Source organism: Muscardinus avellanarius (assembly GCF_963383645.1).
Source record: "Muscardinus avellanarius genome assembly, chromosome: X".
NCBI lineage: Eukaryota > Metazoa > Chordata > Mammalia > Rodentia > Gliridae > Muscardinus > Muscardinus avellanarius.
In genome coordinates this window covers 18,850,143-18,865,938 of record NC_137792.1, presented here as the reverse complement: position 1 = coordinate 18,865,938, position 15,796 = coordinate 18,850,143, and the positions used below count along the sequence as shown (strand labels likewise).

Here is a 15,796-nt window from a genome sequence, read left to right as displayed (position 1 = left end):
TAAGATAAGTGGATATATCTTGGTATGTAACATTTTCATGTCAAAATACTTACACTATTACATTCTGAGTTAAATTATTTAAAATAGGAAAACATTTTGATACACTTTTGACAGATGGATCCTGAAGGATGGATCGATTTCTTTCAAAGTATCACCACTGGTTACAGTGGGGAGTGAAAAGAGAAGACCCTTCCAGCTTACAGTCCTGGGCTTAAAGCTTCACAGAGATCACCTTTTTAATAAACACTTTTAGAAAACACAATTCAGATAGGTCTTAAAATCATCATACATTTATCAAATGTGGTACTTTAATTTCTAAGAGCTGGATAAGCAATAGAGTGCTTAAAGAAAAGTGAGAAAGACAAACCTTTGTCTATTCTTCAAGGCTCAACTCAGATTCCATCTCCAATGGGGAAATTTTCCTGAAGCAGATACTCTGATCTGTAACACTGCGCAGCAAACCCTGTATTGAGCCATTTGCCTTCAGACTGAAGTTTCCCTAGATTAAGAACAGGGTATCTCTGAGAGGGCCAATTCATCTCTTTGAGTTTTCTTTTTCATCTGAAAAGTGTCAACTACTCCTATTCAGAAGGACTACTAAAAGAAAAGTATCTCCATAAAAAGTAAATTTCTAGCCAAGCATGGTGGGTCACACATGTGATCCCAGCCCTTGAGAGGCTGAGACAGTAGAATCACAAGTTCAAGACCAGACTCGGCAACTCAGTGAGACTCTCAACAATGTAACAGTGAGACTTTGCTCCAAAATAAAAAAAATAAAATAAAATAGGGCAGAGGGTGGAACTTGGAGATAAAGGAGCTAAAATTCCCCTGGGTTCAATCCCTAGTAACACACATACACACCCCAAACAAACAAACAAACAAACAAAGTAAATTTCTAGGAGCTAAGGGTGTAGCTCAGTGACGGCGCTTGCCTAGCTTGAGCAAGGCCCTCAGTTTGATTCTCAGCATACCAAAAAATAAGAAAAAGTGAGGTCCTATAAAAAGCAGGTATTTAGAAGATGAATACGTAAGTAAGTAAGCCATTAGAAGTATCAACTCTAGAAGCAGGAACCAGGCTTTGCTTATACTTGTGTCATTCGTTTATATCACATAGGGCAGAGTCAAATACTGAGTGAATTGTTGGAAAGTACAGGGCATGAATAGGGGATAGAGGAAAACAGACTCATACACAGACCTGGTTTTATGATTCTATTTGTGAGTTTGGTTTTTACAGTGATTTCTGGAAACAAGTACATTAATATCTAAAATTAGCTAGCATCCTATCTTTTTTGGAGCATGACAGGTGGGCTCACAGACCAAGGAACAAAAGGTTTCCTAGGGTCTTTACCTGGGAAGAATGCAATCAGTGTTAATTTAACTCAATGGCAGGCTATTATTCTGTGCAGTTACTATCCTGTTGGTCACAAGGTAAGAGAATACAGATAGATTTTAATAAATTCACAACTACAGGAAGAAATACTTTAAGAATGAGTCAAATTGATGATAGGGTTTTCTATGTATATGAGGGGCAGCATTACATAGACATGACAGTAGAGCATAATATAATAAATGGGGAGTGACTAATAATGTGAAAATCAACACTGAATCTGGGTCTATGACTACAAGGAGACATTACAGGACCATTATTAAACTTCAAAAGATTTGGCTGATTTCCTTAGATACTTACAAGAAAATAAAGAATCATACAAGAGTGAAGACATATATCAATTTACATGAAACGCAGGAAAGCAAAATAAAATAACAAAAAAGGTCAGTTTAAACATTGTCAGTTTCAAAATTAAATCTGCACTGAATGGGATGATGAAGACTAAACAAATACTTAGCTTTCAATTATTAAAGGCTATTCTGATATGGCACACGCAAGTTGGTAAAAAAAAATAAAAGACCAGTCATTAAAACAAAAACAAAAATTAAGAGGATATGTGAGAGTCAGTGCTGTCTCAAAGAGGGAACATAAACATTTCTATAACCATGAGAAAAAATGTTATTGCAATAGAGTTAAGGCAAATAAGAAATGATTAAGACATTAAATTATGGGCTAAGTAAATGAAGAAAAGAAAATGCAATTTAAAAATAATCCCTGAGGACTTCCGGGAAGATGGCAACGGAGAAAAGCGGGGCTTATGAGCCCCGCTAACAACCAATCTCTATTACCACAAAATCAGCGCCTTTCATAGCCAGAAAATACCATCAGCAGAGAAACAAACAATGTAATTACAAGGGACAGAGAAAAAGAGGGCTGGAAAAACGAGACACCAGAAAGAAACTAGATCGCAGTGCTGTGGCTGGAGCCGCGGCGTGGAGCGGCGGGCGCCATTTTCCCTTGCAGCACGAGGCTCCAGAGAGGAGGGAAACTCATAACGGAGCTCAGAGCCACAGAGGAGATACGCCGGCCTCACGGCCGAGGACGCAGCAGCAGCGCCTTACTGCCGGCGGCAGTGGCGAGCTCACTGGATGGCACCAGACCAACACACTCAACAGCCCACCAGGCTCCAGAGAGGAGCGGCGGACAGTGAGCCGAGGTGAGCCGCTGCGGATCAGCTGGGAGGAATTCGGCAGATTTCTCGGTGCAGGGAGCATCTAATACTCCCAGTGGCTGGGCTCAGCACACCCTGCAGGGATTCAGAGCGAAGCTCAAAAACAGAGAAGAAATACGCCAGCCTCATGGCCGAGGGCGTGGCAGCGGCGCCATATTGCCATGGGCAGCAGCAGCAGCAGCAAATTCACCGAGTCCACTACAGCTCCATCTGCACACTCAACAACAGTGAGTCAAATTGTGGCCCCTAGAGGAGAAATCCCAGTACTGTACCCCCCAGGGACTTGACCCAATGGGGGAGTGGCAGTGGCAGAGATATCACACCATAGGAGAACGTCCAACCTGGCACCCCCCATTGTCTAAAGCAGCCTCGATTGACTCCCTGGGTCTGAGACTCTGCGATACAACCCAGTAAAGGAGTACTGGGGACCGAGATACCACAGACTCGAGATCCAGAGCACCTTAAGTGAAGTCATAGTGACCCAAGGGAAGAACCCAGAGAAGGTACAAACTTCCAAAATCATGGGAAAGAGGAATAACAATGGATCAATGAATGCCCACAACCCCACAACATCAGAACCCGATAAGACAGAAATTCAGAGATTTCTAGAAGATCAAATCAGGAAAATAACTGTAGAAATAATAGAGGTGTTTCGAAAAGAATTCAGAGAGAGCCAAAAAGAGATAAAGGATGCAATTAATGAAGTAAAGGCCTCAATTCAAAGTACAAACAACCGATTAGACCACATGGAGAATAGAATCTTGCTCTTAGAAGATGAGCAATCTAAAAATGAACTCATAGTTTCTAATCTAGAAAAAAATATCCGACAGCAGGAATCTGACATTGAAGAAATATGGGCCCATTTTAAGAGAGCTAACCTAAGAATAATCGGAATAGAGGAGGGAAAAGAAAGTGAGACCAAAGGGATCAACAATCTCTTCAAGGAAGTAATAGCAGAAAATTTTCCAAACATAGAGCAAGAGGTCGATACACAGGTCCAGGAAACTTATAGAACTCCCTTTAGAGAGGATCAGAGAAGAGAATCCCCACGCCACATAATTGTCAAAATGACCAATGTGGAAGCCAACCAGAGAATCTTAAAGGCAACAAAAACAAAGGGCCAAGTGACATTCAGAGGCAAACCAATTAGAATCACTCCAGACTTCCCAAACCAAGTCATGAGAGCCAGAGGGCTTGGAGTAACATATTCCAAACTCTGAAAGAAAACAACTTCCAGCCAAAAATTTCCCACCCAGCAAAACTTTCTATCAAATTAGATGGGGAAATAAGAAGCTTCCATGACAAACAGAAACTGAAGGAATTTATGTCTTCAAAACCAGTGCTAGAGAAAATACTCAAAGAGATTAACTACAAAGAAGAAATAGGTAACACACACCAGAACCAGAGAAACAAGATTTTCCATCCAACAGACAACTAAGATTGGTTATCTGTGGAGATTCATTATTTATGTTAGTCTTTTACCTATCTCTAATTATACTGTTTGCTTTTATTGTCATTAATTTTTAGGATTTCTAGTTGGAATATTAATATACCTTCAGATATAGCATTTGGAAATATTTTATCCCATTCTATCAGTAACTTTTAACTGTTTACATTGTCTTTGGATATACAATATTTTTTTATTTTTTAGGGAGTTTGTATACTGTTCTGTTGCCTGTGCCATTGAAATCATATCCAAGAAATCACTGCCAATTTCAATGTTGTGAGGTTTTATGACCCAGATTTTCTTCTAAAAGTTTATAGTCTTAAGATTTATATTTAGGTCTTTTATCTATTTTGAGTTAATATTTGTATATGGTGTTAGGTAAGGGTCCAATTTTATTCTTTTTTATGTAATTATTATATTTCAACAATATTTAGTTAAAAGATTAGTATTTCCTCCACCAAATGTTCGTGGAAACCTTGTCAAAAATAACTTGACAATATATGGAAGAATTTAGCTCTAGGCTTTTATTTAACTCCAATGCTTTAGAATAGTCCTACACTGTTTCAATTATTGTAGCTTCATAAGGTTTGAAATCAGAAAATATACATCTTCTAGCTTTGTTGTTCGAGATTGTTTTGGGTATCTAGAGTCCATATTCCATATCAGGATAGATTTTTTCTGAAAAATAAATAAATGTATGATAGTTTCACCTAAAAAAAAAGAAAAAATATTCTCTGGTAAGAAAGAATGCAAAAAGAAATATTGAAATGTTATCTTTAAGTCATCAAAAGCTTGGTATCAGACAAATGAAACTGTTATGTGAGATTATCATCATTAATATTGGATAAATTGCTATAAAACTAGATATCAACCACTAAGCCAAGCATGGGAAGGAGGGATGGGGGAGGGAACGGGGTGGGGATCGGGAAGGGGTTAACTGGGCAATGTGTGCATGTATGTCTACAGAAGTATTTTCTTTATATCATTATGATGTATGAATACAGTGCACCAATAAAAAAAATAAATAAAAAACAATGCAAAAAAAAAATCCCTTATCTAACATGAGGGGGGAAAAAAAGCGTCAGACTAAACCCATTTAAATTCCAAACATGTTTGTGACCAAGGAACAATTCTGAATGATTATAAATCCTCCATTTTGCTTGAAGCAAATAAGACTGTTGTTTTTGTATTTTCCGCTAACTTAAAAAAATTCACATTTATTAGAAAATTTAGCTGATGTAAAAAGTCATAATCTCAATAACTGATAAAATTACAAAAAGTATGCCTTTAAGAAAGCTTTAAGAGAAAATGGAATGTCATGTGTTTCTAAAACTACAGAGCTAAACTTTTTAAAATTTAAAACTACATTTAAAAAAGTAACCGATTCAGTACATGTCTAGTGTGAAACAGTAATTTGAGTGAAAGAAATTTCTACATCTAACCCCCAAGAGCTTTATTTTGGCTACATTATAACAGATTATACATATATGTTACACAAATATTGATCATTGAATATGCATTCCTACACTTGATTTCAGCCAAAAGGCCAAGAAGTGATTACTATTCATTCCTGAAACTTATAGTACATTCTATCATGATACTTAAAGGATCGACTCTCTTCTCTGCCATGAGTATTATAAGCCCTTTCCTCCTAATTAATGTGCAATTAATTCAACCAACCTCCAATTAGTCTTCTACAACATTACCCCACTTACACAATAAAGCAGTCTGTAGACTGGGTTTTAAACCTGGGCTAAAATAGACTTCTACAGACCAAAATGGTTCTGGGATTTCTCTTTGTAGTGTAATTTAGATGTCATATCTAATTTGCTGTCACGACTATTGTTTCACTGTGCAATTTGTATGTCGTTTTGAATGGTAAAGGCATCATAGCTTTATTGAATTAAACCTTCTGTCTTTATTTAGGGTCTGATGTTACATGTTTGTATGTTTATGTCTCAAAAGCTGCTTTTGACATCATGTAGTAGAAAAAGAATGTGCTCTTTTGATATGTTAGCTCAAATTTTAGTAAATATAAACACGAACTGGAATAAATTCTTTCCAAACTAAAGAAACAGAATACTGAATATTACTATTATTATTGCTTGGAGAGACAGAGAGCTAAATAAGCCATTAATATTCTAGAATTATAAAAGGCCTGGCTGTTCTCTGTAACCTATATGCCTTGACTGTCAATTCTACTAATCAATTTTTTTCCAAGGGAGAACTGCTCTTTTCATTGATAGTTTTTGTGGTACCAGCCTCAAACATAAGATAGTCCTACCACAAAATCCATAATTACAAAGAAATTTAAATGTTCCCTGACGTTAACACAAAACAAAGGCTTTCTTACATATACTACAAGGCTCAGTTTAGTGTTGGTCTGTTTGTAGTTGTCACTTTTAAAGTCATGACTAAGAACACTAACCATAGAAAGCCTTCCACTAGACCACTGGAATAGCCTTTTAAGTAATTTTAGTGCATGAAATTTCATAAAGTTTTTACTAGATAATTACACTTCCTGATTTTGTAATTAGTGGAAGTACATGCAATTACATAATAATTATGATAGTAATTACGTAATTAAGATGTATAATTATGTAGTAAAAAACATCATGGAAATAAAACCATCTACTGTGTAAGCACAATACATTTAAAAAGTAAATTCACTAGCACAACTGTTTAAAAATACTTTTCTTCAAAATAAAGTGATTAGCTCACATTATGATTTAACTGCTTGAAAATTGTTTAATATTTTCTCCTTGTTGGTGATGGAAGTATATTTTTAAAAAGTACATGAAAAAAAATCTTATTAGGTTCTTCCCCTCTCACCACTCAAAAAAAAAATGACAACATGTTTTGCAAATGAGGACCACCAACCATCACTTTATCACCTAGATACTGCAAAACTGATGTCCTTGTTTGTGTTGCTGTACTTGTCACTGTAAAAGAGAAAATGAACCGGTACATTGAAAAGACAGTAATAGGAAACAATTTTATAAATTGAGTCACATGTCTAGGTTATGGTGTGCATAAAAATGCAAAGTCTGAATGCATATTTACAGAAATGGGCTTAAAGAAAAGACACATAATTAGAACCCGGAAGTCTGCTGCCCAACTATGTGGCAACATTCATATTATAACTACTTTGGCTAGCATAAATAGAAAATGTACAGAGATAAGACACTTCTACTTAAGGGCAAAATAATTAAGGAGATAACTTCCCCCCAAATGTAGTTTCTCTTCTCTCACACTGTAAAGTCATCTTTAGTTAAAAACAAAAAGGAAAATAAAATGGGAGGTACTCAGAAAAACAAAGTAAGTGTTGCGGCATTTCACGCTGCCACTGAAAAATAGTAACTTTGTCATTATTATAGTGAGCATATCAAGAGCACATAAAAGTCAGCAATGGTAGGAAAAGTAAATTTCAAACATTTTAGTAGCAAAATAATCTTGTTGCTATTAAAAAACCTAGTTCAAGGCCTTGACAAATCTTGACAAATATGCTAAATCAATGTTCTAATGTGGTTCAGAATGCAGTTGATGGGGGTGAAACTCCACTCTGGGTCCATATAGAGGGGCCCTTCTATGAAATGAGTATAGAGCTACATTCCAGTTCTCTCTCTTTTTAAGCCACTAATCTTGAGAAGCTGAAAGCTATTTTGAACATCCTAATTTACTTCTCCCTTGTGTCTTCTAGTTAAGAAGGAACAAAGTGGAAGAGCTCATGCTTTCTTGCCTTTGTCCCGTCTCCTAGCCCTCGTGAGGTCACTACATTTGGGGCTTAATTACAGAATGTATTTCAAAAGACCAGCTGTGATATAAATTTTACGTTAAATCTGAGTAGGCTTTCTATACCCTGTATATTTCTCTCATTGTAAAGTTTTAGGGATGGCTCTAATTGATAAATGAATAAAATGGAAGTAGGCTTTAGTCATTAAGTGGGGAGAATCTCTTAAATCGGTACTTTTAAAACTTTTAATATGCCTAGTAATCACCTGGGAGCATGTTAAAATGTGGACATAGATATAGTAGCAATAGGAAGGGCCCTATATTTCTAACAAGATCACACAAGGTTCTGGGTTTTATTTGAAAAAAATTGCATAGAGAAAAAAGGCTGATTTGGGCTCAGTTGTATGTTATTTTCTCCTTTAATTGCTAAATTATTTGAATAGCCATTTCAAGGTGAGTAAAATTTTAGTGCTTCTAAACTTATTATAAAGTGGTACCTGCTCAGAATATAGAACATAAAAAAACAGATAAAAGTATAAAAGTTCTAGTGTTTAAGTATTTTTTCACCTTGCATATACATCATCACAAATTAGAATCACAATGCTTACCTAGTTTTGTACTTTACCATTATATTGCTTTTCCTGAAGTCATTAAAGAGTACACTATGTAATATCTAACAATTCCAACAAAACTCTCACTTTTCTATTTTCAAAATTCTTTATGCATTTCCACAAATACTTCCTAATCACAAATAGGCAGCTCTGTTCTGAATTGCCAAGTTAGAGCCCCCTCCTGTAAAAATCACCTTAAACTAATCAAAGGAACAGTTAAAAAACCCTCAATTCAGGTCATTAGTATTTGTAAGAAAATAAAAGGAAAATTGAGTTTAAAGTTACCCATCTCAAAATCAATTTTGTAAAGAAAATGGTTTTCACAAGGATAAAAGACACAATTTTAAGAACAAATACTTAAGTGAATTTCTCTTTATTTTCTATGTATTTGGTAGATGTGAATTGTTTTGTATGTATTTTATCTGGTATTAGTTATTAAAAACAGAGAAAAGACTTGTCTGCCAAATTCAACAAGTCTTTCAGTGGAACAAGGCACACATGGGCTTACAAAAAGTGGTGTTAGAATAAATGAAGCAGATAGTCACTCTCTGACACAGCCTTCTTTTTAATACCTTGTGAAGATTTAACAAAGCAAATTCAAAGAATTGTCAGATGGCTGAAAAAGGACTCCAGAGGCTCTTTGCTACTTTTATTTCAATACTTCTAGCAACGATAAAACTCTCTGCTTTAGCTGTAGCAGTTCAGGAAATTCTTAATATTGAAAAGGGCTATGCGACCCTCAGAAATCTCCCAATTTCCATATACACTTAATAAAACTTCTTCTGTACAACTCTTATTTCTGGCTTAAAAAAGGAATCACTTTTTTGGACACCTTTACTTTTCAGTCTTTGTTTATTGTCTTTCTTTTGGAGACCAATTTCCAAAAAGCAATACAATTACTAGCACTTCATAACTAAATAGCTGATGGAGAACACATAACGGGACCCTGTGGCAGTGTGAGTGAGGAGCAGTCAGCTTGGCTCATTCACTTGTTAAGTGACCTGATATTCTTTCCATTCGCTTCAATTTTGGCACTGGCAAAATGACCAATACAACATGGTACTTGCCTTTAATATCACCAGCAGAGTTGAAGTTAAACATTCAATTTGTGAATGCCAAGGAACTGTTATAACTGTAATTAATGTACGGCACACCTGAGTCAAGCCTAGCAACATAGGCTGTTCTACATCTTTACTTCAAATTGTTCCTCAGTCACGACAGAATTGTTTCCTAGAATTCATTCCTTAAATATTGTGTACATGTGGATCTGCACATGTGTGTTATTGAGGATTGAATCCAGGGTGTTCTACCTCTGAGGCACATCCCAGCCTTATATTATTTAAAAACATTTTTTGTTTTGGTGGTACTGGGGATGAAATCCAGGGGCATTTTACTTCTGAACTATACCCTCAGCACTATTTTTTGTTCTTTATTTTGAAACAAGGCCTCACTAAGTTGCACAGAGCCTCACTAGGTTTCTGAGGCTAGCCACAAAACCATGATCCTCCTGTCTCAGCCTCCCAAGTACTAGGATTACAGATGTGTATCACAACATCGATCTTCTCCAAAATCCTTAAAACTGCTAGTGTAATCTTATTTTCCACTAAGAAGTCATTCACCAAATATTTGGTGAGCTGGCAACAATGGTTAAAAGCATAAATAAACAAGGCATAACACTGTCTCACTGAACTTCTTGAAAGAGAAAATAAAACAATCATGTTGAGCACTATGACTACACTCAAAAAAGGCATATGGGGATGCAAAGGAAGGAATCATATTTATATAACTAATTTTTCATCAATATAATGGGCATAATCTACTCCCTCACAAGACTGTCGTGTGGACCTATATTACACATGTGCAAGAAAAACAGAAAAATATAAAGTACTTTACAAACAGACAGCTTAGTTCTGGGTATATAGAAACAAAAAATATCTACAGATGTTACCATCAAGTATAAAGACAAATAGGAAAAAAGAGGAAATACCAAGAAACTGAAGAGTTTAAGGAAAACAAAACAAAACCCAAGTACAGAAAGTGAGACCAAAGCTCAAGAAGGAGAGTGAATGCAAGATTTTACGTCGTTGAGAGGAGAAAGAAGCACAGCCATCTTTACAGATTTGGCTCAGAAAGCTGGGGACTAGGAGGGTACCCACACTCTTTTGCAGCATGTTCAAAAGAGTTTCTACGAAAGTTCTCCAAGCAAATGTCTTCTTCTAGAACCCCACAGAATTCATCATGAAGTAGTGTTAAATTCCTAACCCTTTGTAACTTACAGAGTAACTGTTTTTGGAGACAGGGTCTTTAAAGGGGCAATAAAGTTAAAATAAGGTCATTAGGGTGAGCCCTAATCCAGTATGACTGGTGTCCTAATAAGGAAAAGAAATTAGGTCCAGGGAGAAGATCATGCAAAGATACCAAAATATAACCATCTGCAAGCTAAGGAGAGTGGCCTCAGAAGATACCAACCCTTGATTTCAGATTTTCAGCTTCCAGAACTGTGAGGAAATACCTCTCCACTGTTTAAGCTACCTGGTCTGTTTGTTATGGAAGCCCTAGCAAACTACTAGCATCCTCCTACTAAAAATAGCTGACAGTATAAGAAGAGATAAGCACCCACTAAGAGAGAAAAGGAGAACACAATGTTTCTTTCTAGAAATATAGAAGAACCAAACCCTGAAGTGAAAAGGTCGACCAGGTTGATGCCTTTCGGTAACACAACTCTCAGCTCCTCTAGGTCAGGGAGTAGCAGCCATCCATCTGGTTTTCTGACATGACAAGATCTATATGTACATATATTGTTTTTACTGTTGCTAGAATAAACAATAACAAAGGCTTCAGTCAAGAAGAGTAAGATTTTTCCCCCTCCTTTATTTTTAAGCACTTAGTTTAGGCAATTGGACAAAGATTGAACTGATCCAGGTTTCCCCAAACTGGCCACTTATCCCTACTCAGGCCAAGGCACCATGGGACGAGGCAGTCAAATATGGCCATTTCGAGCTGCCATGATGGAAATGGATTTTTACTTCATATATTGCCATAGTGTTCCTCTAAAACCTCCTTTGGATCCATTATGCCATCTGTGTACATTCTGGAGCAGTTACAATAATAATGCCAAAGTCCCACGGAAATAAGATTTTTAAAATGTTATGTAGTTACAGTGAATATGCAGTAAATGCTTCACTGAAGTGAATAACAGGCCTTTACCATTTTAAAGGAAAGGGAAAAATACCAAATGGGGTTAATTCACATTATGGACTAATGGCCTGTAAACTTTTATTTGAAAGCAAAGCACAGAAAAAGCTTTGACAGAGCTACTTTTCACTGTAAAATAAATAAAACTCAAATAATTTGTACATGTTTTTGCCCCAGTCAAATTGCCAAGTTTCAAACAAAAATTAAAACCACCATCCAGTTACAACCCTTAAAATATGGACTTTCTAATGGAAATGGTAAAACAATCTGAGCAAAGGAAATGTTGCTAGGGTACTGACAGCACAGGAGAGTCTAAGTAAATAGTTCACACACCAGTTACAGGGCGCTTGTTGACAGACGATACTTCGATTCATTTTCAGTGATATAACTGTGTGTAACGACTGTCATTTTTCACAGGACTTTTGATGTTAACATCTACTGGTGTTCTAGCCTTGGCCCAAATTGAATAAATATATTTGCTCTTGGGTTCCCACAAATTTTAAATCCATTTTTATAACAGATCTCGCTTGTACAGAAAATCAGAAGAGGAAATGTCACTTCCAACATAGAGTGACAAGTGAATTTTACATATGCTATATTAATTTAAATTTATAAATTTCCCTTCTATAGTGTTCTCCTCTGGACTATAAGAGTATCTTTCTTCTCAATTTCCCACTATGGACTACAACTTATATTCAAATTTCTCTGATTTGGAAACCATTCACTGATCTGTTCAAGATGCCCAGGACAGGGATTCTCAAATTTGATTGTAAATCAGAATCATTTTGGAGGACTCTCTTAAAAATAGAGCTTTCTAACCTTCTTTTTTTTTCTTTCTTTCCTTTCTTTCTTTTCCTTTCTTTTTTTTCTGTTGTACTGGGGATTGAACCCAGGGGCATTCTACCTCTGCAATATAACCCCAGCCCTACTTTATTTTATTTTTTTATTTTGAAATAGGGGCTCACTAGGTTGCCAAAGCTAGTCTCGAACTCTCAATCCTCCTGTCTCAGCCTCCCAAGTACTGGGATTACTAGCAGGCACCACACCATGCACGGATTACTCCATACCTTCTGAATCAGAATATTCGGGCACTGGATCCATGGCTTTGGATTTTTAATATACTCTTACAACTTTTAAGAGGCAGCTTAGAAGATGTCATGTGTTAGGAAATTTCTGCTCTTGGAACACTAGTAAGCGTGACCCAGAGTTTTTATTTAAATTTGAGCACTAATAAATATCCTAATAACACTTAAGTGTTACTACATGATCTAAAAATGCCCTGAGCACACACATATCAGCTAACTAAGTCCATCCTAAACTATAATTTAGGAATAATAAACAAGCAGAAGGAAGCTCAAAGAAAAATGGTTTCAATAGTTAAAATTCAATAAATAAAAGGGCTCTTAGAACATTTCATGAAGTTCCTTCTGTCAGACACATCCATTTTGTACCCTTCTTGTTTCATTTTCTTTAGCCTTCTGACACGTAAAAGAACCTGTTAATAATTCACTTAGTGCCATTTTGCCCTGAACTGCTGGGTAGTGTATCTATTAGAAGTAAACAACAAAGTGTCCAGATTTTTAAACATGTAAAATGGGACTACAGTAAACCGAGTATACAGATCCTGACAATACTTCTCCCAGTCTGTTAAGAAAGAAGCTTCTATTTCCCCATCTTTTACAGGGAAGCAATGTGCACTCCGCAGTATTCTTTAAGAAGATGGCCTCTAAGAAGTTGGCCTAAGTCCCAGTGACTCCCCAGATCACTCCTTTCCTTATCTCCAAGAGTCACTGGACTTCAATTTCATCACGGAAGACTGATTAAGTCTCTCAGAAAAGAATTTTAGAGCTGTGTGGAAGAGGATTTTATCCCCTTGGAGTCTAAAACCAGCTAGGGAACGATCTAGGATGGCTAGATCCATAAAAAAATAATGGGGAAGCAGGTTCTAATAAACTGAGATCCAGAAAGAAGCAACGATAATGGTGCACTCATGAGAGAATCGGTGCTCAATTTCCTTAACTCTTAGCTTGGCTGCCTTTAAGAAAAGGCCCTTAGGGGCCAAAGAAAAACAGATATTAATGATATTACAAGTAAATATGGGCTAGAGATGGTCTATGAATGGAAGTTCTAAAACCTAGTTATTAATGGTCCAAAGGAATATGTTCTCTATATAAATTTTACGAATCCATGGAAAATACTCCTAAGTCTTTGGTCAACATCTAAAGACAAGATACTATACCCAAACCAAATTCTCTATCAGTTGTAAAATGTCTTATAACCATTGTTAGGAAAAACTACGTAAATGAAGGCATTTTAAGAAATAATTTCCAGCATCTCTTGTATGTGGAAACACTGAAGTCAATTATGATTCGAAATGAAAGCAGCAAGACCAAATCATGGGCAGCACGGGGATTCTTACATGAGGAAATCCAGCAATATTTGTAGGCTTTTTACACGCTGTTGAGGTTGCCTCTAGCCCTAATACCGACCAACAAAATGTTGAATTGATATTCGCTGACAAACAACATAAACACTCTGTAGGTAACTAATAAGAAAAATGTGTAAATTTGCCTTTTTTATTTTTTACAGGTAATAGAAAAGTTGTCAATGTGATTTTCAGGTAGGAGAAAAAAAAACATGCACTTGTCATGACATTTTCAAATACTTTAAGTTATGTAACAAAGCGTTTCCCAGACCCATTAAGTCCCACAGTGCCTGTAAGTCTTGTATAAGGAAACGCCAGGTGCACAGAGTTCCAGGCAGCATCTGATCATATGGGCTGAGGCACCTATACACTCGCTTAGGATGTAGTCAATAAAAGAACTCCACCCCATTCCTCTCTTTCAAAATGAACCTAGGCTTTTAGTGAACAGCAGAGACACACTCCAGGTTTATTTTTTTGTGGTAATATCTGGTTTTTGTAGGCCCAATGATCACGTTGCCTATGCTTACTTTATTACAATTACTAAACTCTATAGAAAATAGCATTTTCAAAATATAGCATTAAAGAGTCCTTTTTGTACTGTTCCTCCCCCAAAGCCTTGCTTTAAATAGAGAACAATATGAGACAGGCTGTGGGGGTCAAAGCTGGGGATTCCTATGCCACCGCCCCTCATGCAGGGGATCCCTATGTTCACACAGGCCCCCACAGCCTGCTTCTGAGACAGCAATGTGATGCTGCGTGAACAGCCTGACACAGTAGGTCTGGCTTTTATGATGCAAATTTCTACTTTAAACTCAAAGGTAATTACAGTATTTTAACGTACCTTTCTCATGATCAGTAATAAGTTTCTCCAGTGCACAGTCCACATCAAAAATGTACCGGTAAAAGCACAGCTGGGTGTACAGGGACTTGTCAGAATACTGCAATATAACAGAAAATAAATGAATACTACTACTGGGGGGAGTGATGGAGATCACTCTCAGAGTATATTCCCTAATTTCAACTTCCATATCAAGCAGTATTTTTTTTTAAAGAAAGGGGTGAATAAGAAGGAAAGACTCATACTAATGGTTTGTCCTGCTCATACAGCATACATACCTTTCATAATTCAGAATAAATTCTGCCACTTCGATCATAGATTACTACTTGCAAAGCTGCAGACTGATTACCCCTGCTGTCAAAAAACTGATTTTGTCAAATTGCAAATTCCTATGCACCCGTGACAATTTGCACTGTTAATTGGGAAAAGTGGTACTGTGCTTCCTAACTGGGACCTGTCCATACTAGCAGGAAGTTAAACAATTTCTGAAAACTGTTTAACACATATTGCTATACTATGAGTCCAATTTTCTGACTTGTGGCCACAATCCATCACCTTTGCTAGGGATTGGGTCACAGATGCAACATTGGGAATTGAGTACAGATTTGGGTAACATCTTGTTCTATGCTAATCCTAAGTGGGCAACATATAACCTCTGAGAAGCAGCATGTGAAATGAAATAACCAAGGTTTTCCAACCCACCAATGTTTCATGACTTTAGCAAGTTCTAATTCAATGAAGCACAGGAGACATGTGTGAACATTTATTCATTCATTCAGCACACATATACCAAATTCTGACATTCGTGAGGTTAAAAGAAGCATGGTGTATTCATTCTGTTAAGCATACTGGGTACCTTACCCAATATGGAGACAACCACATGCAGTCAATTCAATAATCAACATGAGTACTATTTGGTAAATCATACTCAAATGCACTTCTATTTTAAACCAAGTGTTCTAAGAACTTCTTTTCATTCTTCTGTGAGGC

General features: G+C 36.6%; 1 protein-coding gene across 3 annotated transcripts in view; it reads right to left on the bottom strand.

Annotated features, from left to right (window-relative positions):
- Positions 1-15,796, bottom strand: part of POLA1 (DNA polymerase alpha 1, catalytic subunit) — a gene marked incomplete at both ends in the record, with an annotated part of 345,550 nt that overhangs the window by 57,409 nt on the left and 272,345 nt on the right. For all 3 annotated transcript variants that reach the window (XM_080718511.1, XM_080718513.1, XM_080718512.1), the window contains one exon: positions 14,810-14,906. In XM_080718511.1, the coding sequence (XP_080574637.1) occupies positions 14,810-14,906 (97 nt within the window). The remainder of the gene's footprint in view (positions 1-14,809; positions 14,907-15,796) is intronic.